The 26,955-nt window shown below is 60.5% G+C and overlaps 1 protein-coding gene across 6 annotated transcripts; it reads left to right on the top strand.

Annotated features, from left to right (window-relative positions):
• Nucleotides 1-705: 705 nt before the first annotated feature.
• Nucleotides 706-25,366, top strand: PTH1R (parathyroid hormone 1 receptor). Of its 6 annotated transcripts, XM_082705318.1 has the most exons (16): nucleotides 708-861; nucleotides 3,068-3,123; nucleotides 5,483-5,605; nucleotides 15,693-15,795; nucleotides 17,683-17,817; nucleotides 19,442-19,552; nucleotides 19,656-19,774; nucleotides 19,935-20,029; nucleotides 20,229-20,424; nucleotides 20,908-21,061; nucleotides 22,643-22,703; nucleotides 23,048-23,114; nucleotides 23,348-23,442; nucleotides 24,036-24,177; nucleotides 24,292-24,333; nucleotides 24,841-25,366. In XM_082705318.1, exons 3-16 carry the CDS (start codon nucleotides 5,531-5,533, stop codon nucleotides 25,222-25,224), a joined length of 1,779 nt encoding a protein of 592 aa, XP_082561444.1. In that variant the 5' UTR covers nucleotides 708-861; nucleotides 3,068-3,123; nucleotides 5,483-5,530; the 3' UTR covers nucleotides 25,225-25,366. The 6 variants fall into 6 exon arrangements, with proteins under 6 accessions (XP_082561447.1, XP_082561444.1, XP_082561446.1 ...); XM_082705321.1 differs by lacking the exon at nucleotides 3,068-3,123 and having other exon boundaries at nucleotides 706-861; XM_082705320.1 differs by lacking the exon at nucleotides 708-861 and having other exon boundaries at nucleotides 3,045-3,123.
• The last annotated feature ends 1,589 nt before the right edge of the window (nucleotides 25,367-26,955 follow it).

Here is a 26,955-nt window from a genome sequence, read left to right as displayed (position 1 = left end):
GTATCTGGACCCAACCCTGGTTCTGTTGCAGCCCATTCCACAGAACCATGGAGGAAGGCAGGTCATCCTGGCCACAGCCCTCTGCCTCCGGGACCTGTAATTGCATATGCGGACCCTGAGCCCGGGTGTGACTGGCTGGCTTCACGCCAAGGGCCCACATTCCAGTGGGCAAGGAGTCAGATACAGAGTGGCCTTGGCGCTGCACGGTTAGGACAGGGGCTGGCTGGAATGAGTGTCCCCACATGTCCCCGTCCTGGGAACGCTTAGTACCCAGGACTGAGAGGGGAGGCCTTCTCGGGTCTCAGTTTTTCCGCCTATGATCCGGGTATGAGCTACCCTGAGCCTCCATCTGATTTCTTCAGGTGTCCCAAACATGAATGAAATCACTCACAGTAGTTGTGTTATACCTCATGGGGCCTGAAATTTCTGAGACATGGAGGGGCAGACAGGGACACAGGAATAGATAAAGGAGAGTTAGCTGGAGACAGGCTTGGTGAGGCCAGGAGAGGACCACTGAGGCACACTGCCACTGGATGAGCCAAGCTGGCCTGGGCACCTGTCAAGCACACCCATGGAGGTGGGGGAGGGCCCAGTTCAGGGCACTGAACACTTGGACCTGCCTCTTCTCTCCCACTAGGGGTCTGGGACAAAGTCCTGGGCTGGAGCAGGGCTTGGTAAAAAATAACTAATTATTCTTTTGAACCAAAAGCTCTCACTCAGGCCTTTTCCTGTCCCTAGCAGCAACATCCTTGCTTAGGCCTGAGCCCCAGAAGCTGCTAGAACCATCCATGGCCTCTCCATGGCCAACCTGAGCCTGCTCTGAGTCTCCAGGCCCTGCTTGGAAGACCTTGTGGGCTCTAGGTGAGTGGGGTCCAAGGCAAGCCTGGGACGCGAGGGCAGCCGGGAGGGGCAAGGCAAGGCCATGGTACCCCTGTGTGTGTGTGTGTGTGTGTGTGTGTGTGTGTGTGTGTGTGTTTACCTGTGTGATGCTGTGGGGCCCACAAGGAATGCCTGCATGGGGATGTCTGTGGTTCTGGCGTTACTGTAGAAGGGAGTCTGTGACAGGAAGCCCACACCTCCAGGTGCCCCCGGAGTGCTCCCTGCCTCCGACAGAGCCTCCCGGCCCCCTGTGCCCCCAGCTTCCCTCCCTTGGCCTTCCTGAGAGGTGAGAAAACCAGGCTTCCTGCTGCAAGGGGAGGGGGCTGCCCCACCAGCTGCTGTGGGAGCCTCCAGTGACTCATCCGGGTGGGGGGTGTTTATGAGCAGCCGAAATGGCTATAAAAGTGGCACCTTGGTTCACTGATGGCCTGGCCATCCCCTCCTCTACCAGCCCCTTGCCTTGAAAAGCTTCCAAAGGGGCCTGGAACCAGAGAGCGGCCTGGGATTAAGGCTTGGTGGAGGCTCAGCCTGGGGTCAGGGTTCAGCCAGGGATTAGAGGTCAGACTGGGATAAAGGCTCCACATGGGTGGGGGGAGCTCAGGATGGGATTAGGATTGAGATGGGGATTCAAGCTGACTTTGGGGCTAAGGTTGGGAGATGAACTCTTGAGGGTTTACAGGCCAGTTTTTCCAGAGAACCCCCAGAACGGGACAAGGGGTTTTCTGAGGGTCTGAAGCCAGGCTGCAGGGCTGAGAGCTGAACCTCTGTCTTTCCTTTTTGAGTCTGGGGCCCACCCCAGCTCTAGGGTCTGTATAGCTTGGCCAGACCCCTACTCACAGCAGCAGAGTCCAGTTTAGCGCCACTGGGCCAGAGCCCAGATCCTTCTCCAGCTCTGAGCTCCAGGGATCTTGGCTCTTCCTCCTAGGTCCCCATTAGAGATGGGTGTCCCCATAGGGGACTCCAATCAGACCTTTTCAAATGTCCCTGAAACTGACCAGAAACTGACCCTTGGGGCCCTGGGGCTTGCCTGACAAAAAGGGCTGGCTGCCTCTGCCAGGCACTGGGGTGCTACCAGTTAATGTATGACACCCAATCTCCATGGTGGCACTTTAACCAGGGGCCAGGAGGTGCCTTAGGGTATCTGCCTCAGCCAACAGTTCTGGAATATCCAGCAGGGACCTCTGGGGTGAGGCACATGCGTTACAGCTAGAAGAACACCCTTAAGGGCCCCACAGCCCACTGGACCCCTCTCTGCAGCCCTACCCACAACCCCCCACCCCGGTCCTCCCCACTACAAATACTGTTGGTTTCCCAATCTCAAGCTTTCTGGTATCGGATCTGAGGACTCCCTACATCAGTCCCCAGTTTTACCCCAATTGCCCCAGTGACTCTGTGAATGTTCTTTTCCTATCACCACAGGGCAGGGGTGATCAGTCATAAAGCCATAAAACAGAGTAGAACAGCTTGGAAACAGAGACATAAAACAGAGACCATCAAAATGTAACACTGAAGAACCACAGATGTTCTCTGCGTACCTGAACCTCTGTCCCTGTTCCCAAGTAATCCACACACCACAGTGGGTAGCCCCCAAATCACAGCCCCCCCCCAAGTAATGGAAGAGATGGGGTCACACACAAAAAAAGAGGGAGGGATGTTCTTTACACCAGGCAGAGAACCATGATCCCAGCAGAGTAAACTCCAAAGGCAAGGGCAGGGGAGTGAGTGTGGGGAGCAAGCCGGGAGTCGAGAGGACAGTACCTGTTGGGGAGCGTCACCTCTGGAGGAAACTGCCTCAGACAGCATCGTCCTTAATCACCTGGGCAAGAAACTTGAAAGTAGTGGGCCCAGAGGAGGATATGGCCACAGACTCCTAGGGAAGCAGACAACTGTGTATGGGAGATGGGTGGGTTTGGGCCAAGAGGAAGGTGGGCTGCCAGAGAAGCTGGCTAGAGCTGGATTCCAGTGGCCTTAGGCCTTAGGCTTGCAGATCCATTCACATGAAGGGTAGGGACCATCCCTGAGATGGGGTGGGGGCTGGTTTGGGGGCTGTGAGGGGCTCAATTTCCACAGGCTGAGTCTGGGGAGCCCACAGAGCTCAGCATGGGTCTGGACACCCACACTCTGCAGCACTAAAACAGTAAAGTTAAAAGCGCCCTTTGAATCAGCTGGTCAAGTCCCCGATTTACAGATGAGGAAACTGAGGCCCAGACAGCAGGAAGTCGTCCTGCCCAGGATACACAACCGGTAAGTGGGTGAGCAGGGACTGCCACTTAGCCCAGATAATATCTCCAAGGGCCCCAAGAGTCACATTAGCTTCCTCCTGACCATCCTTTAAAGCCCTCTGCTCCAGGCATCCCAGGCCTTCCCAGCATCTCAGCTTCTCTGCGTGATCCTGAAAGGTGGCGAACTTAGGGTCTCAGACCCCTTCCTCTACGCGCTACAGCGTCCCCTCCCGAGCCGGAGCACGTAACCCCGCCCCACCCCGCCCCTGCCCCCAAAGGCTCCTCCCGTTCCTCCTCCAACTTGAGGGTCCCGGGTGGACCGGAGCCCGCCGGGACTGTTTGGGGCTGTGAAGGGGTGGAGAAGGAGGCGGGCCTCGGGAGCGGGGGTCCCCGCTGAGCCCCGGGTCTGGCGACTTGGAGCGGCGGACTCCGGGGCGGAGCTGGGGAGACCGGGCAGGCGTCTGGAAGGGTCGAAGACTCTGAGAGACCCCGACCCGGGGGAGACTCGGGAGGGTGGGAGAGGGACGTGAGCCCTCGCGGGCAGGGGCGGGGGCGGGTCCAGAGCACTGCGGACCTACCCATTCGGGAGTTCCCGAGGCTGGGGGTCCAGGCGAGGGCGGGGCGGGGCAGGAGGGCGGTGGCGGCCGAGCCGGGAGCGGGGCTGGCGGCCCAGCAGCCTCCCCAGGGACCCCAGTCCAGCCCGAGCGGGAGTCGCGCGGGCGCACAGACAGCGCCGCGGCCGGGGGCGCGCGGGGTACCTCCAGTGCAGAGGTCCTGCTTCGCGGCTGAAGGCCCCTGTTCACCCGCCCCGGCAGGCCGATCAGAAAAAATAACGTCTGCGCTTCCCGGAGAAGAGAATGGAGCGGCGGCAGCGTCCCGGGCTCCGTTCCCGGGCCCCGATGTCAGAGCTCCCTTGGCCCCGTCCCCTACACACTCACATCCCGCCGCTGGCGACCCGGGGCGCGGCCTCAAGAGAAACGTCCCGGGGCAGGGGCAGCGGGCTCCGTTCGGCCGCTCCGCACACCCGTGGCGGAGGCGGCGCAGGGGGGGGGGGGGTGCGGGGGCGGGAGAGGCCGAGGGAGGGCGCGGGGGAGGGAAGAGGCGCCCGGCCGCGGGGGGAGGGGGAGCGGCAGACGCCGAGGCGAGGGACGCGCGCGGCGGGCGGCGGCTCCGAGCGGCGGCCGGGCGGGGGGCGCTGGAGGCCAAGCCGGCCAGAGGGGATCCCGAGAGCCCCATGAAGTGCCCCCGGGGCCGCGGACGGGGCGCTGTCCTGGGGAGGCTGTCGGGGGGTCCCCGACATCCATGGCTAAGCGGGGGCCGCGGCGGCGCGCTCGGAGTAAGTCGGGGTCGGGGGGCCGGCGCCCCGGCGAGGGGTGGCGGCGGCGTTGGGTAGGGGTGACTCCCGGCCTCGCCGGGGCGGGCGGGCTGGTCCGTCTCGGTGTCAGTCGGCGGCGCCTCCTCGGAGCCCGGTGGAGCCGCCAGCCCCGCGCCGCTCGGCTCCGTGGCTTTTTTGGAAACTTGCAAATGTTTTCGTAGAGAGAGAGAGAGAGAGAAGGGGGAGGGGAGGGAGGGATCGAGGGAGTGACCGAAACGGAGCTCGGGGCTGCTGGAAGAACGGAGGCCAAGGCTGGGGGAGCTGGAGACGGACTGACAGACAGGCCGACAGGCAGAGCGTCCCGGCCGCAGGCGTGCTTCAGCCGCGCGGGCGCAGGCGGGGCTCCGGCCCAGGATGGGGAGAGGATTCGGGAAGCGGCCGCGGGCAGGATGGGTCCGAGGGGGCTGAGGGGCAGAGAGCTGGCGGCCCGAGCACCGAAGGACTCAGTGTCGTTGCAAAGTTGGGATCGCGTCCCTAAGCTGCACGCCCCGAGCGGCTCAAAACGCGCCCCCCGCCCCGCCCCGCCCCCCCTCCCCTCCTTGAGCTAGCCGCGAAGCTAAAAATAACAGCCCGGTTCGCCCCCCGCAGACCGCGACCCCAACCCCTCCCCCGACCCCTCCCCCACTGGGCGTGGGGCGAAGCCGCAGCTCCCAGTTCCCCAAAAGAAAAAAAGAAAAAGACAGAAAAGGCGGCGCGGTGGGGGGGGCGGGGGGCGGGCCGGGGGCGGGGGGCCCGGCCATATGGATGTGATTTCTCCGCTCCGAGGCAGACGGGCAGCTCCGCAGCGCTCGGCGCCCGCCCGCCGCCCGCCCGGCCCCCGGCTGCCTCCCTTCCTCCCTCCCTCTCTTTCTCCTTTGCGCTCCCTCGCTCGCTAGCCCTTGGCGCATGGGCCCCGCGCCGGGCCCCGGGGCCTCGGGCCGCCTGGCCTCCGGGGTCCCCTAGGCCCGGGCGTGGGCGGGGCAGCCCGGCCTGACGCAGCTCTGTACCCCACCACCACCACCACCAGGGCCGGCGGCGGCGGCTGCCCCGAGGGACGGGGCCCTAGGCGGTGGCGATGGGGGCCGTCCGGATCGCGCCCGGCCTGGCGCTCCTGCTCTGCTGCCCCGTGCTCAGCTCCGCATACGCGCTGGTAAGTCCCTCGCCCGCACTCCAGGACAGGCTGCGGGCTTGCTCTGTGGTCCCTGGGGTGGGTCCAGGGCACAGAGTCTAGGTTCCCTGAGTAATTCGAACTTTGGACGAGCGTCGCCTCCAACAGGAGAGCTTGGGTGCCTGCTGTCTCTGGGGTGTCTGGACTCGGTTCCTGATGCCTATGGTCCTCTTAGCTCTGAAGCCTGGGTTCGGAATCCAGGTCTGGAAATCTGTGGTTGGGGTTCCTCTATCTTCTGCTTCTGTGAGCACCGCTACTCTGGCTGTGTCCTCTTTAAGGGATGACAGTGTGATCTAGCAGTAGCCTGGGCTTTGGCCCTGATGTAGGGTCCCACAGACTTTGTTCCTGGGCTTGTGTCTTCTGCAAGTTTTGTTCGCCACCCAGGACACAGAGCTGTGGGTCTGAGCTCAGAATCACCCAGGCAGGGGATAGGATTTAGGGGTCCCCTCCAGCTCTCACGATCACATGCGTGCAAACATGTGGACGCCCTTGCCCAGGGAGGCGGCTGTGGTGTGGCATGGAAGAAGGATGGAGGTCTCCTGAAGGGAACTGACCTCACAGAACACTCCTCCAGGAGAAACATGCTGGAGGGGGAGTCTGGTGAGTGAGGGACCCCCATGTATACCCTCCTGAGAGCAGAGCCAAGAGGGGAAACCAGAGGGAGAAGAAGAGGCAGATCGGGAGATAAGGCAAGAGAGAGAAAAGAGACAAAGGCGGGTGGAGATGAGAGCTTCTCAGAGCAGGAGTAGACAGACCGACAATAGCAGAGAAAAGTAGGCACTGGCAGAGGCCAAGAGCTGGAGGTACGGAGGACAGCATCCTTCTCCTCCTGGACCAGAAACTGGGGGCCAGGACCTGGGGAGTCAATCAGACCGCAGAGCAGCACCGTCCCAGGGGACTAGCCCGTGGCTGAGGAGGCTGTCTGCCTGTGTGTCCGACCTCAAGGCCCCTGCTTCCTCCCCAGGAGCTCCCAGGTGGGGGCTTCTGCCTTCTAGAGAAACAAGCAGGCAGCCAGGCAGCCCCCTTCTCCTGATCAACTCCACCCCCTCCACCCCAGGCAGAACCTGAGGCGGGAAGGCAGGAGTTCTGGGATTCCTCCAGCTCTAAGGCCCATAGGACCGGGAGCTATCCTCCGCACCTTGGTTTCCCTATCTGTAAAAAACAGCAAGAACTTTTGCCTAAAAATCCTCTGAGTGAGGCTCTCTTCTCCTCCGGAACCTCAGCATGCCCCATTCCCTGGTGCCCGTGCCCTCGCGACCCTGGCTCCCTGAAGCCAGAGACCTCACCCCCTACGAGGACTTGTAGATGGGGAAACTGAGGCTCAGAGACTCATGCACATGTACATGCAAGGACCTGGAGCCATTTCCCCACCCGCCCCTTGGGCCAGGCTGGGAGAGACAGGAAGGACAATGGGCATGAGTGTGCTGAGAGCTGTCTGTGTGTCAGAGCGGGGCTCGCGGGGACTCTGCGTAGGTCCGTGTAAGCGTGTGTCCCCTGTGGACACACGTGTCCCAAGCATTGGGTCTTCACGTGACTTGCAGGAGCATAGTCGTGCGTACGTGTGTGTGTGCGCGTGCACGCGTGCATTTGTGAACACATGTGCCCCCAGGTCAATTGTTTATTTTTATTTAATAAATGCTTTTTTAGTGCTTTCTACTTGCCAGACACTGTCCCAAGCACTTTACAGTATTAGTTTCATCTTCCCCACAACCCTCTAAAAAAGGCTTTGCTACCATTCCCATTTTTAAAGTAATCTGGAGCACACAATCCCTATGGTCATTTTGTACTGCATGCCGGTCTAGTGCTAAGCTCTGTGTCTCCATGAGGAGGGGATCATGGACCCCCCCCCCCAACACCAGGGCCCCGCACTGACTTCTGGGGAAGCTGAGGCACGTGCAAAGAATTTGCCTCCCTTAGCCATGGTTCAGGTATGAAGGCCGGGCTGGAGGAGGGATACCACGGCGGGGTCTGCCCTGAGACCTTGCTGGGGTGTCAGTGTCTAGATTTTCAGGCCATGTGTAAACTGGACCTTCCCTGGGTTTACAGCTGGAGGATGTGGCCTGAGGATCACCCCATACCCTGTGGGCTCCCCGGGCTCAAGAGGAACCAGCGGGAGACTGACGGCCTCCAGTTTCCGCTTTTGAACCCAGGGGCTGCCGTTCACACCCAGATCTGTGCTGATGCCCACCGACCCCACCAAACTCAGCCAATAGCCCCTGTCACCAGACCTGTGTGCTGCCTGCCCAGCAGCCCCAGGAGCAGGCTCACATCTCCTGAGATCTCAGGGTTCGGGACCAAAGAGCGTCCCGCTGGGAGGACCCCGGCTGTGGCCACACTCAGCTAGCCAGTCCATCTTGTGTTACGGGGAATAGTAGCTGTGGGCTGGGGGTCAGGAGGAGTAAATTTTGAAGGAGGGGATGGATGCACAGGTTATGAGTAGGGGGCGAATGGGTGATCTTATCCTTGGAGGTGCCTCATCCTAAGGACGCCCCCAGCGCACGTACATGTAAAGGAGAAACTGCAGTGGGAGAAGAAGCAGGTCTGCATGGGGGGTGGGCCTTGAGCGTAGAGATGTGACCTCGGGTCCCACTCAGAAAGGACTGTGGTGGCTAAGAGTATAGGGGGCCCCTCCCCTGCTCCGGGGCCAGTATGGCCACCGGCCCTCTTTTAAAGACCAGAAAGAACCACCACGTATTGAACAATGACTGTCCTCCGATTCTGAGCTAGAAACCGTCATAAATGTTTTCTCAATACGTCTTTTCACCCACCCGTTTTATGGGAAAAGGCCCTGAGGTTCCTGTGGCAGAGGTGGGACTTGAACCCAGGTCTTCTCACTCTCACACTGAGTTTCTTCCTCCAAACCGAGGCGAGGAATCGTGCTGACAGGAGAGCTCCATGTCCCACTGTGGGGTTTTCAAAATTTTGCTTCCTTTTCTTTTTTTTTCTTTCTTTGTTTGTTTCTTCCTTCCTTTGTTTCTTTGTTTCTTTCTTTCATAAAATCCTTCTGTTGTTTTACTTTTATTTTCTTGTGTTTAATTGAACTAATACTTGAATATGTTCTTTCTCATAAAAGAGTCATATAATACAGATTAAACAGAATTCATCCTTGATGACTCCCAAGTCCCAGTGCGCCTCTAGAAAAAAACCACTTTATTTTTTTTTAAGATTTTATTTATTTCTTTGGCAGAGACAGATCACAAGTAGGCAGAGAGGCAGGCAGAGAGAGGAGGAAGCAGGCTCCCTGCCAAGCAGAGAGCCTGATGCGGGGCTCGATCCCAGGACCCTGAGATCATGACCTGAGCCGGAGGCAGAGGCTTTAACCCACTGAGCCACCCAGGCGCCCCGTAGAAAAAACCACTTTTAACACTCTGGATGGGGATAGCCTCCCAGAACTTTTTCTGTTTACTTCCAAAAGATACCAAATCTTCCCAAAGATTTTTGTGTCCATATAGAGCAGACAGTCTTTTCTGTTGTTTTCTGTGTGTCTTTAAATGAATGGCATCTGTCTGTAGGTAAGGCTCTGCCATGTGCTTTTTTTTTTTTTTTTTTTTTTTTACTCAAAAGTGTATCCTGGAGATCTTCTTGTCAGTAAATATAGATCTGTTTTCTTTAATGGCGCATAGTATTCCAAAATCTACAAAGGTGCCTTTAGATCTTTCCTGCATCCTTTTTTGTGTGTGCGCGTGTGATTCCAGATGGTGGTGGGGAAGCTCCTGGAAATGCCATCTTGTGCCCCTGTGTGACAGTTTCCCTGTAGGGTATTTCTAGATTCTGTCATTGCTGGGTCTGAAGCACATCACGTTTTTCATTTTACTGGACACGGCTGCACTGCCCTCTAGAAAGCCCGTCTGTGTGGGTTGCGACTCACAATGCCAGCAGTGAGCAGGAGGGTCTCCCCCGACACCCCTGTCTCATGGGGTAGTGCCACCTTTGCCATTCTGACAGGCCAAAAATGGTGTCTCTTGCCAATTACCGGTGAGCTTTTGACTTTCCGTTGGCCTATTGTCCCTTTTCTAAGAGCTGGTCCAGAGTCGTTACTTATCTTTCTGTGGGTTATTTGTCATTTTTGTATTGATTTGTTGAAGGTTTTTTTTATCACCTGCCCTTAAACACCCCCACACACACCCCAGCTCTGGGAACAGCCTGTGGACAGAGCGGGAGGAGGGGGGCCGAGCCCTCCCGGGAACTTGGGTTTTCTTCGGAATGTTTTAATGAGGCGTCAAGCGGCCTCCCCCAGATTCCTGTTGTGGGCCTTCTGGGGACACTCCCTGGTCCAGCCACCACACCAGGAAGGCAGCTCTTTCAGGGAGAGAGTCCCTAGGATTGAGAAGGCGTGGCGTGGGGGGTTTGCAGACCCCCTGAAGTGGTTTGCAAAATGCAGCGTGACTGGGAAAGAGAGCAGGGTTTCACCTCAGATTCGCAAAGACACTTGGAAACGTCCAAGCCCTAAAGAACCCCAACTCCGGGACCGGCCTTGTGCGACGGTGAGACCTGGCGGGATCTTACTCTGCTGACCAGGCATACGGGTGGGTTAAGCCATCCTATCCTTGCGGACCTTGGTCCTGCAGGCCAGGTAGAGGCGGCCCGTGAAGATCCAGTGGGTCCAGCAGCTAACTCCGCCATCCTACGCTCCATCCCTGCCCTGAAGGCGTCCACGCTGGCCAAGATGAGAGGCGTCACTAGTGCCTCCCCCCCAGCCCCTCCCAGCCCTGAACACAGGCAGCCTGTTCAGGAAGGCCTGGAGAGGGGGAGGAAAAGTCAGCACTTGTCAGCGGTGGCGGGGCAGGAGTGTCCCCGGCAGGGAGCCCGTCCCAGCCTGCTCAGGCCAGCCGGACAGACAGAGGGCAGCAAGGGGCGGGGAGCAGTCCCTAGCCAGCTGGCACGGGAGACGACGAGGGGTGCCAGCCCAGGTCCCAGTAGTGGAACCTGGAGAAGAGGTGCAGGAAGGCCAGGAGGTCACAAGGGGGTCCCCTGTGAGCTGAGGTTTACTCCTTCTGCCTTTTCTGGAGGTAAACCTCCCCTAGCTGCTAACCCCAAGGCACCACTGTCCCCTGTCCCTTTAGAGCTGAGCACCAGATGCCATCACCTCCAGCATCGCCATGCCATGCCCATTCTGTCTGCCCCCACACCTGAATTCCCCCTGTGCATCCAGCCTCCCAGGCTCTGCTGGGAGGCGACTGCCTGATGGGGTTCAGGAGGGTTCAGGAGGACTCAGGAATGCTGGGACTGAGGCTGGCACCAGGGGGGTCCCTGGGGCTGTGTCTTTTCTCCTGGGCTGCTGCCTCTCTTTAACTGTGACTCTGAGCCTCAGTGTTCCCATTCGTAAGGTGGGGATGTGGTGGAAGTTCAAGGAGATGGGGATAAAGAGCTGGGGTCAGTGGCTGGCACCAACAGGCAGAAGGGATGGCTGGAGACCAGGCAGGTCCGCTTTCTCTGGAGGTGAGTGGGAAGCCCACAGCCGCCTTCCCCCAGGGGACCAGGAGGAACCCGGGAAGAGGGACGGATGAGATGATCCAAGAGGGCATCTCGAGGCTAATGGCATCTAGTGGAAGAAGCCCCTTTCCCAAAGGCAGAGGTGTCGGCCGCTGAAGAAGTAGCCCTTGTATTTCCTTCTGAGTTTTGCCCGGAGGAGAATGTAGGCATGTCTGGGATCACAGACAGCAAATGTGTGGAATTTGGCAGTTAGGAGAAAAACGGAGAGGAGTGGCCCTCCTCTGGTCAGTGGCGTGGAACTGGCTCTCTCCACCACCACTGTCTCCATCACACCTCCATCACCATCAGCAGCCTTCATGCTGCCTCCCCCCTGTCCTCACCCCCACTGCCAACACCGCTCCCACCCCCAACTCCGACGACACCATCCTCCGTGGGGCTTCCCTGCAGGCCGAGGTCGAAAGAGCTACTTGCCCCCGCAGGGGAGGGGTAGTGAGCAGATGGCTTTTCTCTTTGTCTGAGCTTCTGAACTCAAGAAATGAGAAACACATCCGGGCCTCTTGACCACACACTACTCTCTCCCAGGGACAGCAGCTTCTATGTTTGTAAATAACAGACTGGCTTCCAGCCTTCACCCGCACTCTGCCTGGAACCCCCAGACACCGGCTCATTGCTCCCAGGCTACCCCCATCCCTATTCTCCCCACTCGGGCCTGAGGTCAGGACATCGCCCCACCCCCTGCACGTTCACAAACAGCATACCGTGCACGCTTGAGCTCACAGGGAGGCTCTGGGCTGGGGGGTTCAACATGGGGAGCGTGCTGCAGTGAGGAACACTGAAGCTGAGCCCTAACCCAAGACCATAGGAGGGATGTAGGGGGCATTTGGAACAGCTGCTGCCAGGCTGGGTGACCCCATGAGTGGTGGGTGACCCCAGGCCATGATCCAGCCCTGGGTCCCTCAGCCCTTGCCCCCAAAACCCAAGATCCACAGGCCCTCTGGATGTAAACTGATGCAAGCCTGAGTTCTTAGCACCAGGAGCTGGGCCAGAGAGACCTGGACTCTGCCAAGGAAGGGGAAGAGGGGCACAGTGGGGAGAGGGAGCAGCAGACAGAGTCACCAGGCCAGGAGGAGGATCAGCTGCCTGCACTTCCCCCCTTTCAACCCCAGGACACGGGACGTCCTCAGTCAGGGCAGAGACAGATCAAGAGCTCTCTTGGCCCCCAAGCCCAGGGGGCCTGGCAGTGACCTGGACTCTTACTGGGAGTCTAGGTTGGATCTTCCCAAAAGTTCATCAGGCACACTTCACCCAGTAGGCCCTCCTGTACTCCCTGCTCCCCACCCTCCACCCTTCATTGTGGTCCCCTGGACTTGGTGATCTACCCACTCTCCCCCTGCCACTCTAGGTCTGCGGCCTGGGGCCACCGTCAGTGCCCAGAAGGAGGGGTGCCCATAACCAGAGTAGGAGAGCCATGATCTGATGCTGCCACAGCCGCTAACAGGAACAGTTATAGCCACCAGCTCTGCGCTGCCCCCACCCATGCCCAGGCTCTCACTGAACCTCACCAACAGCCTTTGGATCATCCTGATCACAAGGGTTAAGCAACTTTCCTAGACACAGAGCCAGTCAGTGGTGGCGATGGGCCTCAAGCTCCAGTGCTGGCTAGCAGAATCTGCTAGGCGAGGACAGGGTGCAGCTGGAGGGGGGTGGCGAAGGGGGACCTTGCAGGCAGGGGAGCTGCCCTTCAAGGCAAGTGGGAATGAACTTGGTGCAGAGCTTCCCTCCTTTCCTTGAGTAGGTGCTTGCTGGACTCTGGTTTAGACTCCTCTTGCTGCAGTGTGCCATCACTGGGGGACAGAGAAGTGGGTCCTACAAGTCCAGGGAGACCAGAGATGGGGCCTCCGTCACTTTGGAGGAATGGAGGAGTTTGGGGGCCATGGGGGTGCTGGAGGCACATCCCTTCCCTTCCCCTGGGCATTCCCAGCCCCACCATGGATACCAGACTCCAGAGAACAGTGGGCACCTCCTCTTGGCTCCAGAGAGATACACCCAACAGCGGCAGGCGGATGCTGAGTGTGGGTGTTAGCTCCTGGTCATCACTCAGCTAGCATACCTGTCCCTTTGTCCATCTGTCAAATGGGCCATTTTCAACCCATGACTGCCTGCCTTCAGCCACATCGGTGGACCAGTCTGTCTACTGGGAGGGCTGGTGTGCCAGTCTTTGGAGACTGGTAGAAGCCTCAGTCACTCAGGAGCTTTCCATCAACTGGAAAAAATATGGTGTAGTATCTGTTTGTCTTGACAGAGATGGAGGTGGGCAGGGGAAGGGGTGGGGACGGGGCCGTGGTGAGGGAGTAAGGATCAGAGGATGCCAGAGGTGGTACCAACAGTGGGTATGGGGCTGCTGGCAGTAATGGTGACGGCAGTGATGGTGTTAATGTTGCCTTTGATGGCGCTGGTGGTAGTGGTTATCCAGGGGGTGGTGATACCTGTGGTGGGGGTGAGTCACGGCAGCAACAGCACGGGTGGTGGTGATGGTTGGGATGGTGGTGATGCTGGTTATAATCCTGGTAATGGTAGTTAGTACTCATGGTGGGAATGGTGCTGGTGCAGGTGGTGGTGGTGATAGGGGATGGTGATGGTTGTGTTTGGTGTCGTTGGTCGAGGTCATGACGGTGGTGGTGGTGGTGGTGATGGCGGGTGGTAGTTATTGATGGAGGTACTCGCTGTAATGGTGGAAATGGTAGCGAAGGGGAGTGATCATGGGTCCAAGTGAGCAGGGCTGCTACACTGGGGACCAGACTCCTCAGCAGCCTGGATCCTCAATGCCAGAGCCCCTTGGATTAGGGTGGGTCCAGTTCTTCCCCCACGAGCCCCATTGGGTGAGGCTACTTCTGCCCCAATCTGCTGAAGCTGGGGGAGAATAGAGCACATGGGAATCTGCTCCAGTCCTTCCTGGTGTGGGGTGGGGGTCCATAGCCACTGAGCCAGCCGAGATCTCAGGGTGCAACTCAGACTCCAGAGACACGCAGGCACGGACCACCGACAGACACGCCTGCTAGGGACAGCTGCAGGACACACTGGCAGACGCACACACACGTCGACCTTTGCCCAGAACCCCAGGTACACACGCGTGTTCCCAGACACTTGAGGCTCACGTCCCCCAAGTACATGCTGGACAGTCCCCACGTGACGACGCACAGAGACAGCGCCCCAGGTCGAGCGCGCACCCGCGGCCAGATGGTGAGCGCGGGCCTCTGGACGGCGTGCACGCGCACAGACGCGCACGCGCCTCCGCTAAGTGAAACCAGCGGAAGCCTAGCCTGGAGGAGCCAACTGGAGACTCCTTGGCCCTGGAAGCCCTCGCTGCTGCCACTGAGAGACGCGGTCAATTAACTTCACCCTGCAGCCAGGCTCCCTGACCCGCCCCGCCCAGCCAACCCGCCCCTTCCCCAGCCTCCTTCCTCCCCTGCCTCCCCCTGGCTCTCCGCCCTGCAACGCCCCACTCAGACAGGGGACGGGTCCTGGGACGGCTGAGGGGCGGCAGCTCTGCCTGTTGAGGGTCTGAGGGGGCCAGGCTCTGCCGTGGGACTGAGGGATCTAAGAGGATAGACATGGCCCAGCCCCGGGGGGATGGGGCTGAGGGGACTCAGTCTCACTTAAGGGGGAGGAGGATGTGAGGGATGTAGTAGTCTCTCTAGGTCCCACTCATGGAAGTGGCTAGCCTTGGTCACACGGAGCTGTCCCCAGGGCAGCATCCTGCCTTTACGCTGACCCACTTGGAAATCTAAGTCAGGGGAACACATGTTCAGGGTGAGACCTCCCCTTCCCCCGACGCCCATGATGTTCTTGTTCTCTTCCTCAAAATGACGCCGGTGGGTGTCGGGCAGTTCGCGGCGTGTGCAGTTTGGAAGGAAGAGAAGGAAGGACGTTCCGGGGGGAACAGCAGGAGCGAAGGCCTGTTGGCACCATCAGAACGCAGGGTCGGCTTCAGGGGAAGGAGCTTCCAGATAAGCAGTGAGATGTGGGTGACTCCCACTCACAGCCGGCACAGTAGTGCCTGCCCAACCAGACCACTCGCCAGCAATTCCTCGGACCTCTAGCTCTTGGGAATGCAAGCGTGGAAGCAGACGAGGCACTCACCATTCACTGGGGAAAGCAGTGACTGGGGAGAGGGCCAGGATGGAAATTGGTGACATCCAAGGTCCCCCAGGGTACTAGGGCTTGAAAGAATCCAGGCCTGGTTTATTTCCCTGGAGTTCACCACTCTTTATCCGCCCCCTCTCCCCACCAGGTCCCCAACAGACAGGATCCTGTGAAGAGCCATCCTGGGACATTCCATCCCTTTCCCATGTACCCTTGGGGAACAGACTGGACAGAGAATAGTAGCCCGCAGGGTTACTAGCGGGCAGGCAGGGGACATCCCCCCTCCCTCTTTTATCCTCCTGGTGGGACAATCTCTACCCTTCGGAGCCGCAGCTTCTCATCTGTAAAATGGGAGCAACACAAGGCAGAGTTCCCAAATTCTAGACTCAGGAGTCTTTGGAAAGGGGGGAATCCGTCAGGGAGGCTGGGATGGTTGTGGGGCCTGCCAGTGCTCTGGAAAGGCCTGCCTGCAGTCTGACGTTCAACTTGGTAGGTGGATGCAGATGACGTCATGACCAAAGAGGAGCAGATCTTCCTGCTGCACCGCGCCCAGGCCCAGTGCCAGAAGCGGCTCAAAGAAGTCCTGCAGAGGCCAGGTGGGGGCGGAGCCGGGTGGGGCGGGGCCAGAGGAGGAGGGTCTGGGGGCGAGGTCAAGAGAGGGAGGGGAGGGGCCCAATGAGGGTGAGATCCTAGGATGCAGAACCAACCCGCACCAGGAGAGGGGGCTTCCACTTAAAAGGGGGGTGACTTGTGATCAAAGTCAGCAGGCTGAAATGCAGAGCCTTCCCTCCCAGGGCGGGATCAGGGCAGTAGAAAGGCAGCCACAGTCCGAATCAGCCCCAGAGGGCTTAGATCTGGCAAGACACAACAGAATCAGGAGACCTGAGAGGGGTACACTGGGACCGCTTCCTGGAGGAGGAGGTATCCAAGGCAGGTCCAGAAGAATAAGTAGATCTTTGAAGAAGGCCACCTGGTCTGAGGACAAGGCTGAGGTGTCGCAAGGTCGGAGGACTGGGACTGGACGGGGAGGAGGATAGAGGGGTAGGGATGGTATCTATGACTCTGAGTCATGGTCACTGTCCAGGAGACTGCATTTGACCTGGGGTCGGGTGCGCTTCTGCACACCAGCGCAGCATCGTCAGGGACTCCTGCCAAGGTCAAGGTGGGAGGGGCACCTGCCTTCCCAGCTCCTGCCCCATCTCCAGCTGGTCTCTTCCTTGAGTCCACTTCCTGGAAGCGGAGATGGGAGCTCATTAGCACTCATCCAGGCCTCTGCCGCCTGTCTGATTAGTCTCATCGACCTGGAAGAGGCCCAGGCGCCGCCGACTGGCCGAGGAGAGCAGTTTCCTGTCTGGAGCTGGCCCCTAGAATGCTGAGGACCCAAGGGCACATAGTGACATACTCTGTAGCACACGGATTTTGCTCATAGTCACAGGCATTCACATGGTCTCTGCAGTCCCCGCCCTGTCTCCACTGGCCTCGCTGGTGGCTCTTTGATTCCCATACCCAGTCACATCAGGGTCTGGGGGTCAGGTGGGCCCCTGAACTCTGGGTCTTGAACCCAGTGCTCTTCCTAGTTGTGGAAGCCGGAGGCATCTCCGCCCCCTACGCCCCATCCTCATAGAGCCCCTCTCTTCCTGCTCTACCTCGTCCCGCTGCCCCCTTCCCTACTAATGCCCCAGGATCAGACAGGATAACAGGCACAGCCATTCTAGCCCAACTGAGATGTCTGCACTCAACTTTGCTTTGTTGCCGCAAACCCTGACCTGGGACAGCCCGGGCCCTGCTCGGGCTGTCACTGAAGGGGCACAAGTCAGATATCAAGGAAGAATTTCAGCGAGGTAGAGACCTCAAACAGCTCTCTAATGGAGAGAAAGGCGAGCCCAACTCAGACAGAGAGCCTCCAGGGCTCTCTGTCCAGTCTGTTGACTCTGGGAACTCCTAGCTCAAGTATCCGAGGGCAGGGAACAGGTAGGTAGAATTGCCTTGACACCTGCACACACTTGCTCATGTCGTCCACACCATCAGCTTCCTGAGCTGCGCGGTGCTGGTGCCGGGGCCAGGCTTCATTTTCACTGTTGAACCTCTGCTAACATCACCCCTACTGTCCAATTCTGTCCTGCGCCCCCTGGCGGGGCCCTGGCCTCCTGCACAGGCTCTGGCTCTGACGCCTGGGTCGGAGCATGTTGCCTCTGTCCATGTCTTGCCCACACTTACCATTCAGCCCACTAGCTGGTCCCATACCTGCATGGCGTTCACTCCCAGTTGATCTCCTGTAGACAGTCTCCGTGCTCTCTGCCTACTTCTGCACCCAACAAGAGCTTTACAGTTTGTGAAGCACTTTCTCACTTGTTAGCTCTCCCAACAGCCTGGGCTACAGGGATCAACCCCACCATAGAAACGGGGTGCCTCGGAGGCGGGAGGGTACCCTGGGTCTCCTGCCACAGCACCGTTGACAGCCATGACTACCCTGATTTCCCCAGCTGACATAATGGAATCAGACAAAGGATGGGTACCTGCCTCCACGTCAGGGAAGCCTAAGAAGGAGAAGGCATCTGGGAAGCTCTACCCTGAGTCTGAGGAGGACAAGGAGGTGCCCACTGGCAGCAGGCACCGAGGTACGTCTGTGCTTCCTCCTGGGCATCCATCTGAGACTGGCCGGGACCCACTCACCCCGCCGCTCTGGCCTCTGTGTGAACTCATGCTCTTCAGTTCTTGTGGGAAGGAAGAGGTCGTTGCTCCCCTCTCCAGGAAAGCAGGGGAGAGGCTGGGAGGACACAGAGCCCACAAGGTATCATGCGCAGGGGGCTGGCAGCTGGACGGGGCCAGATCCCCAGGAGATTTGGACAGAGAACTTGTCCCGCGCTACCCACCATGGGCGGACCCAGGGCTATGGCCCATCCCATGGAGAGAGATGACACAGAACCTGGGAGACAGAGAGACAGGGAGAGGTGCAAAAACAGGGAGAGACAGAGAGGGGACCGGGAGGCATAAACTGAGACTGGGCCTTGGTGTGTCAGAAGAGGGGGCGCCCAAACACATAGGATAGTGGGCTATAGACACGGAGCAGCAGGGCTGAGACAGTGGGGCGAGGAGGGGACAAGAGAAGAGTGGGAGGGAGATGCAGGGCTGTGTTGTCCCTCAGGAAGGTAAGGAGAGACAAACGCAGAGCCCAGGCTGCAGCCACAGGGCCGGTTTGAACCGGCTGGGTGGGCAGCAGATTCCAGATGGGCCACATCTGGGAGGCTGTGGTCACCCTGTGGCTCCCCAGGGACCAGAGGGAATTGTGGGCCTAGCCAGGCGGGGCTGGGAATATGGTGCCCAGGACAGAGAGCCTTTCACCAAGCTGGGGTGGGTCCAGCCATCAAGGCAGCCTTCCAGGATGGCTGGAGAGTCCTGTGGTTGGAGCCCTGCAGAGAGAACGTAGGGAGCAGGGGGGCGGGGGAGTGGAAGGCAGAAGATTCAGAGGCTGGGGACCCTCCAAGGTCACTTAGTATCTCTGCTGTAAGGCTGGAGTCCCCAAGTAGGATATATCACCCTGTCTTAAATCCCACAATTACCACTTCGATTTGGGGCATTATATCTCCCCCTACGCGTGATCACTGGAGTCTCATAGCAGGTGCTTAGGGTGGTCTGGGATGGTGGTGGAAGGATGGGCTGATCTAGTCAATCCTGGCTACCCAGTGAAGAAACTAGAAGGAAGGAAGGTAGACCCCTGGGTGAGGTCAGCAGCTCTTCAGACTGGAAGCTGGACCTCCTGCCTCCTGCCCCAGATCCTGGGCAAGGGTCCCATGGAGAGCATTCTCAGCTGAGGGAGTGAGTCTGGGCACTTGCTCTTCTCTAGGGACACCTGGAGGTGGGACCAAGAGCAGAGGAAAAAGAGAGAGGCCTGACCAGGGGCTGAGTCACCTGAGGAGGGCAGGGCCCTGGGCTATACGACCCCAGCAAATCACATGCCTCTCTGGGCCTCTACCATCCAATCTAGAAAATAGGGCCAGTGCCAGTACCCGCATACAGGGACTGTGGGTGAATTCTGTGAGGCCAGGGATTCAATTCTATGCAAGACACAGTAGATAGTAAGGCTCAATACATTCTCTCCAGAACACTCCAGGCCTGAGTTCTCCAGTCCTGGGGTACACCTGTCCCTGAGGGAGCCAGCGACCACAGGTGTGTTCATTCTTCTGGGTCACTAACCATGGACTTGACTGGTGTCCCCCACCTTGTCTGTCTCTGTGGGCACAGGGCGCCCCTGCCTGCCCGAGTGGGACCACATCCTTTGCTGGCCGCTGGGGGCACCAGGTGAGGTGGTGGCCGTTCCCTGTCCCGACTACATTTATGACTTCAATCACAAAGGTAAGGCAGGCTGGAGTAGGGTGGGGACTACAGGGGTGCCAGGACTTGCATCTCAGGGCTCCAGATCTCTCTGCCTGCCCTGACCCTCCCCATGGGCCTGCAGGCCATGCCTACCGTCGCTGTGACCGCAATGGCAGCTGGGAACTGGTGCCTGGGCATAACCGGACATGGGCCAACTACAGCGAATGTGTCAAGTTCCTGACCAATGAGACTCGTGAACGGGTGCGAGCTTTTCCCTTCCCCACCCTGATCTGGATGAGGTTACCCCACCCCACCCCACTGGTGGCCTCTGAGCTAGGCCTGACGCCTCCCATCACCTCAACCTGGCCTCTGACCCTTAACCGGAGTCCCAGGGTCTGATGGCGTGTCCCCACCGGCACAGGAGGTGTTTGACCGCCTGGGCATGATCTACACCGTGGGCTACTCAGTGTCGCTGGCCTCCCTCACCGTGGCGGTGCTCATCCTGGCCTACTTCAGGTGGGCAGGGCGAGGGGGCGGGGCCGGGTCGGGGGGCGGGGCCAAGGGGGTGCCAGCCTTCCCCTCAGCGCACCCCACCGCGGGGCGGGGCGTCCCTACCTTCCCCGTCCCCGCCCCCGCGCTGCGCACAGCCTGGTGTCCCGACCACCCTCCGCATGTCCCCGGGCCCTCACCCACGGTGTTGTCGCGCGACCCGCAGGCGGCTGCACTGCACGCGCAACTACATCCACATGCACCTATTCCTGTCCTTCATGCTTCGCGCCGTGAGCATCTTCGTCAAGGACGCGGTGCTCTACTCGGGCGCCACGCTCGATGAGGCCGAGCGCCTCACCGAGGAAGAGCTGCGCGCCATCGCCCAGGCGCCCCCGCCGCCCGCCGCAGCCGCCGCCGGCTACGTGAGTGTCCCCCTCCCGCTGCCGGCGGCCGAACCCGGGCCGCCTCGCGCCGCCCCGCCCCCTCCAGCTCCGCCCCCCCCGCCGCTCCGCCCCCTCCAGCTCCGCCCCCGCCCCCTGCCGGCCTCATGCTATCACCGACGTCCAGCCTCTGGAGGCCACCTCACTGGGTCTCTCGGGTCCCTCGCAGCCCTCCTCCGCCCAGCTCCCCAGCCCTGCCGCCAAGGGCTTTGTGACTGTTGCCCTCCCGGCACTTGCACTAGCACTCCTGTCTCAGCCCAGTAGCCCCAACCGCTCCCCCCAACCCAGTGCCTTCTTGCCCCTGGCAACATCCTCCCCCTGCCTCGGGCTCCTCAGCTCTGCTCTTGACCAGAGCCCGGCCCTGCCTCCCCGCGGGACCAGTCAGCCCCCAGCCATCCCCCAGCCCATCGCCCCACTTCCCCAGATGCAGGCCGGCCTTCTGGCTGACACCAGCTGCTCTCCTAGGCGGGCTGCAGGGTAGCTGTGACCTTCTTCCTTTACTTCCTGGCCACCAACTACTACTGGATTCTTGTGGAGGGGCTGTACCTGCATAGCCTCATCTTCATGGCCTTCTTCTCAGAGAAGAAGTACTTGTGGGGCTTCACGGTCTTCGGCTGGGGTACGAGGGCGAGGCGGGCAGAGGCACAGGCAAGGGTGGGACCATGGGCAGCAGGGTCAAAGGGGCACTAAGGGTGAGGCACCCACACGGCCTCTCCCGACCTAGACGTGGGGGAGCCAGTGGGTGGCCTGCCCACCTCCTTCTCTGAGTCTGACCCCGTCCCCGGCTCAGGTGCCAGGGCTTGGCTGCAGTCAGCATTCGCCCCTGGGCTCAGCCTGGGGTTGGGGCTCACCTGGAGGCAGATTCACCTGGCGCTTGGGCTCAGCCAGGAGAGGTAGGGAGTGTTCCCAGGCCAGGATTCAGCTCAGGATCAGAGTGGGATGGTGAGTCGGAGGTCACGCTAGGGCTGGAGTTGAGGTCTGGGATACTCCCTGCTCCGTGAGCCCTGTTTCCCTACCAGCCCCCTCACCGCATGGAGCTGTCCACACCACTGCCACCCAGCCTGCAGGAGCCATGACGCAGAGCCCCAGGCCAGACTCTCGGCCTTGTCAGGGCTTCAGCAGCCCCTCCGCAGAATGGGTTGCTGGGGCTCTGCACTCCTCCCCCACGGGCTCCAGGATTGAGTTACCGATAATTGTCCATTATTGTTGGCAGCTCCAGAGCTTGGCTGGGCTCCGGGGCAACTGGCCAGACTGTGGAGGGGTAGGCCCAGCGGCTGAAGCCCTCCCTGCACTCAGCACCCAGAAGCTCTCGGGTCAACAGCCACAGCCCCTTGGCACACACTCTGACCTTGACCTCCCCCACAGCAAGCCCTGGGGTTGGGGGGGAGACCTGGGCCTGGTCCCAGGAACTGACCTGGACTCTGGAGCTAGAGGGTGTCAGGGTGGGCAGGAAACACACAGATCTGGAACAACAGAACTTGGTGACACAACAAAGTCACAGCTCTTTTTCCCACCATAAACACGGGTCCCACCCTGCCCCTCCCAATGGTGCACCCGACCCAGAACAAAGCGTGAGGGGGTGGAGAGTAGGAACCCAGGCTCCCTTCTAGAGGCAGAGCTCACTCAGAGGTACCATGTGTCATCTGAGCTGACTCGGGCTTGGGAACACTGAGGTTCCCCTGTGGCTTTCACTCAGACTGGAACGACAACTGTCATTGTCACATAGCCTCATCCATGGGGCTAGGACCTTTCAAACTGGGTGTCTGTGTGTTGTTGGGGGGGGGGGCTGCTGGGATAGAAAAATGCTGATACGAGGCCCCTTCCCCATAGGAACTCCCAGAGCAGAGCCTAAAGGGAAGGGAGGAATGGACCGGGCATGGGGAAGTTAGTGAGGTCCTCCAGCGGGTCTGCACGCGTGGGCAGGAGATGCCGAACCCAGATGAGGGCGGAGGGCTGAACTGGGTCCTGAGTGTAGGAGCCCCAAGAGGAGGCTGCGGGAGGAGCAGAGCAGCCCACGCCCGTGTGTGGCTGTGTCACCAAGCAGCCCTTGGGCCCAGGGTGAGGGGGGTCAGGGACAGTGATGGGATCATCCGGGGGTCATTAAGGATGAGAAGAATGGGCCTGGCAGGGTGTGCTGAGGGGAGAAACACCGTGGGTGCCGCCTGCGATCCCTCATACACCACCTGCTCTGCGCCCACAGGTCTGCCTGCCATCTTCGTGGCTGTGTGGGTCAGCGTGAGAGCCACCCTGGCCAACACCGGGTAGGTCCGGGCGGAGAGGGGGGCCTCGGGGTTCTGGTACAGGTCAGAAATACGCCTGGCACCCTCTTCCTCCATGAAGCATGGGAAGGGGCTTCCTGTGCTCTGGGCCTGAATGGACCCAGCTTCGGTTTTCTGTCCAGCCTTCAGCCAGATGCCCTCTCAGGGTCAGAGGAGGCTGCTTCAAAAGTAACGTTTTAGGGGGACCTTGGGCCTGGCCACACCCAACACCCCCCGTCCTTCATCCCTGCCAGCTGCTGTCAGAGCAGACCCGCTCTGGGGCCACTCTGTGGGCAGGCCCGGGGCGGGAGCACGGGGGTGGGAGCTGATGCCTCGGCCTCCACCAGGTGCTGGGACTTGAGCTCCGGGAACAAGAAGTGGATCATTCAGGTGCCCATCCTGGCCTCCATCGTGGTGAGCAGGGGCAGCTGCAGGGCTGTGGGGGCAGCACCGCAGGTGCCGGTGACCAGCCCCTGATGGGGACTACACGGGCTTCCCTGGACCCCAGAGTTGGAGCGCCACAGCCCCGTATCGCCCAGTCGGTGGGGGGAAGCCTGGGCGGGGCCTCAGGTCCCTGGACCCTCGCTCCCCAACCTGCTATGGTGCACCTCGAGACGCAGCCTTCCCTCCCTCCCTCCCTCCCACAGCTCAACTTCATCCTCTTTATCAACATCGTCCGGGTGCTCGCCACCAAGCTGCGGGAGACCAATGCCGGCCGGTGTGACACGCGGCAGCAGTACCGGTGAGCTGCGCCCACCGGGCCCGAGGCTCCTCGGGACACCGGGGTCATCACACCCCAGCACCGTGCACTAAAATAAAGACAGAGGCCCCAAGAATGAGCCTGTGTAGAGGGAAGCACCCGGCTCCTGACTCCCTGGCTGGCCTCACCCAGCAGTCATGGGATCTGCCCCAGTCTCTGGGGCCACCCCAGAGCCAACCTGGGCTGTTCAGGGCTGGGGTCTGCAGGGGATGTGGGAGCAAACCCAGACCCCTCCTCGAAGAGCTGATTATAGCGAGTCCAGGGGACAGGTGGGCAGCGGATGGCTTCGAGAGGACGGCAGCTCCGCTGAACTCTGAGGAAAGGGCTGTGGGGTGAAGAGGGAAGGCTGGGGGGAAGTGAGTGTCCCTGGAGGGACCAGCAGGTGCAGGCCCTAAGGGCCCTTATGAACACTTTGTCCCAGGTTAGCTGGGTCGTTCTCTGCTCTGGCCAGGGCCGCAGGCCCCTTCGAGGCTCCTGGAGCCTGAGAGCTGGGGGCAGGCAGGTGGGTGTGGATAGCACGGTGCCTCCCGGGGAGCGGCGGCTTGTCGCTGAGCCGCCTGCCCCTGCTGGCCCAGGAAGCTGCTCAAGTCCACGCTGGTGCTCATGCCGCTCTTCGGCGTCCACTACATCGTGTTCATGGCCACGCCGTACACCGAGGTCTCAGGGACGCTCTGGCAAGTCCAGATGCACTACGAGATGCTCTTCAACTCCTTCCAGGTGCGCAGGCCTGGCCATTGCCTGGTGGGGGGCAGGGGGAGGGCGCGGCGGGGAGCTGGGCTGGGGCAGCAGGTGCAGCCTCTGGGCCCTGACCCCATGTACCTCTGTCCGTAGGGATTTTTTGTCGCCATCATATACTGTTTCTGCAATGGCGAGGTAAGCGTGGGAGGGGGAGCAGCCCTGGGTCAAAGCGGGGGTGACGTGGAACGGCCAGGGTTCCCCAAATCCGGTCCTTTCATTCTCTTGTCCGGTTCCTCTGCTCCTCTGAGAACAGCCCTGAGGACATTCTGAAGGCAGAGAATCTTTCCAGATGATTCAGGATGTGCTAGGATTTGCGGGCTCCTCACTCTCTGGCAAGAGCCCGCGTGTTCCCAGCCCCACGGGTTGAATGCTCCGTAATCCGGAGCAAACGACTCAGCCACCCCTGGGGCCATTTGAGCCTTGTGGACTCAGGGTGTGTCAGTTGCCTGCAGGGAGGCACCGTGTTCTGAGGATGACAGGATTTTGCTTGGCATTGGAATTTTCCAGTAACACCCCACGCCTCTGGTTCCACTCGGTGCAGAGTGTCGTAGGGGCAGGGATGCAGGCACGGCTGGGGCTGGGGAGGGGAGACGTGGGGCGGAGGGGTCTACCTGACGCTCTGCCTCCTCTGGGCCATCGCAGGTACAGGCTGAGATCAAGAAATCCTGGAGCCGCTGGACGCTGGCACTGGACTTCAAGCGTAAGGCCCGCAGCGGGAGCAGCAGCTACAGCTACGGCCCGATGGTGTCTCACACGAGTGTGACCAACGTAGGCCCCCGCACGGGACTCGGCCTGCCCCTCAGCCCCCGCCTGCTGCCTGCTGCTGCCACCGCCACCAACGGCCACCCCCCACTCCCCGGCCACACCAAGCCAGGGGCCCCGATCCTCCAAGCCACACCACCTGCCGCGGCTGCTCCCAAGGACGACGGGTTTCTCAATGGCTCCTGTTCGGGGCTGGACGAGGAGGCCTCGGCGCCGGAGCGGCCGCCAGCCCTACTGCAGGAGGAGTGGGAGACGGTCATGTGATCGGGGACCGAGCCAGGGTTGGACCCGTGGGCATAAGGGCTGACAGACGGACCAAGAGATGGCTGGTTGGACGGTTGCCCGCTCAGGGCTAGGGCTGGGAAGACAAAAGAGGAAAAAAAGAAAACAAAAAAAAGAAAGAAAAGGGAAAAGGAAGCCGTGTGCAGCTTCCTGTGGTCTGAGCTGGGGCTTGAGGGTGGGGGGGGGGGAGCCATGGAGACGTTCTTGGGTTTTACCTCTGGAGGTGCTCCAGGGGCCACAGACCAGTCCCTGGGCCCGGGCACAGTCCAGCAGGAAAGACCTGGGAGAGCCCAAGAGTGGCCCCCGTTTGCTAGGGTCACACAGGGGCCCCGCAGAGCCATGCGGGAGCTGGGCCGCAGCCTCTCCCTGCCACCAGCTCCAGCTGCCGCCTCTGATGCTCCTGCCGAGGCCCCGGGGCAGCAGTGGTGGGGCGGGGGAAGCCCTGGCTCCTCGGCTGACTCTTCACCTGTTACCCCCTCACTGTTCGCCAAGGACGGACAGCAAGTCCCTGGGTCCCTGGCCCTGTTCCAGGCCCCTTCCTTCCTGTCTGGTGGCCATGCTGTGTCCCTTGGGGGCTGGGGTACTCAGGGACCACCTCCACATAGGATCCCCAGCCCCCACCTTGGATCTGACAGGCCTCTGGCCACCAGACTGAGAGGGCAGGGGGCGTGCTGAGGCCATCAAGTGAGACATGGGCTGAGGTCTGTGCTCGGGCCAGGAACTGTGGCGAAGCTGGGCCTGCGGGACTCAACACACCTGCTCACGGCGGGGGGGGGGGTCCGAGTTCTCCACTAAGCGCCCCTCTCCAACACCCGCCCGCTGCGTTCCTTGCACCCCTCCCATCCCAGTCTTGGGCCCTAGGGCAACACAGGCTCTCCTCGCCTCATGCTGGGAACCAGCCTGACGGTGCTGGGAACCACCCCACGCTCTGACCAGAACAAGCTTCCTTCTCAAGCCTGAGGCCAGCCTTGCCCCTGGGCCCGTACCAGCTAGTGACCCTGCCTGGCCCTTCCTTCCCTCATCGCCAGCGCTAACCATTTTGTTCTCTGTGGACTCGGCATCTGGAAAGCGCCCCCCACCTCGAACAGAACCCCCACCCCACTGGGGACTGGGCGAGGGGTCATCGGGCCGGGACCGCAAACTCAGGTGGTGGGTGGTGTAGACAGAGCAGCCTCGGGCCCAGCCCTGCCGGCCCTTCCAGATGGCAGGTAGGGCAAAGATGGCCCAAAGGCCTGGTGCACCCGTGGGGGGTTCACGGGGCCTGATGTGCTTGGAACGCTGGGAGAGATGTGGGCCAGGACCCGCAGGGCCACTCAGCCAGTTTGAGCACCGAGGACTCCCGTGAATGCTGGAAGCTACTGGAAACCGTACAGGAGAGCAGCATTTGAGCCACATTTAGAAGAGTCCCCATGTCATTGGAGAGGCGGAAGGTGGTTACTCAGGCCTCAGGGGAGAGGCAGCCTTGTGGGAAGCAGGTAGCAGGAAGCAAGGACCTTGCATGAAGCACTGGCTGGGAGAAGGAGACCTAGTCAAAAAAGACACCCCCCCATCCCCGTCCCGGGGGGCAGGGGTCTGTGTGATGCCCCTCTTCAGGCCTCAAAGCTACGGGACCTCTGGAAAACTCATCCCACCCACCCCAAGGGCAGTCCTCAAGGCCTCTAGCTGGATGAGCCCCAGAGCCCCATTTTCTCACCCAGACTCCTTCTCAGGAGG

This window comes from Mustela nivalis (genome assembly GCF_964662115.1).
Source record: "Mustela nivalis genome assembly, chromosome: 1".
Lineage (NCBI taxonomy): Eukaryota > Metazoa > Chordata > Mammalia > Carnivora > Mustelidae > Mustela > Mustela nivalis.
The sequence above is the reverse complement of the archived record's forward strand: the minus strand, read 5'-3'. Positions and strand labels throughout refer to the sequence as shown.

What these genes read in the sequence shown, in the direction of transcription:
- PTH1R (XM_082705321.1), top strand. Translation starts at nt 5,531, where the DNA reads ATGGGGGCCGTCCGGATCGCGCCCGGCCTGGCGCTCCTGCTCTGCTGC. An exon ending in CACTGGCAGCAGGCACCGAG is followed by an intron (nt 17,818 to 19,441) that starts GTACGTCTGTGC and finishes CTGTGGGCACAG; the next exon opens with GGCGCCCCTGCCTGCCCGAG. An exon ending in CCGCAGCCGCCGCCGGCTAC is followed by an intron (nt 20,425 to 20,907) that starts GTGAGTGTCCCC and finishes CTGCTCTCCTAG; the next exon opens with GCGGGCTGCAGGGTAGCTGT.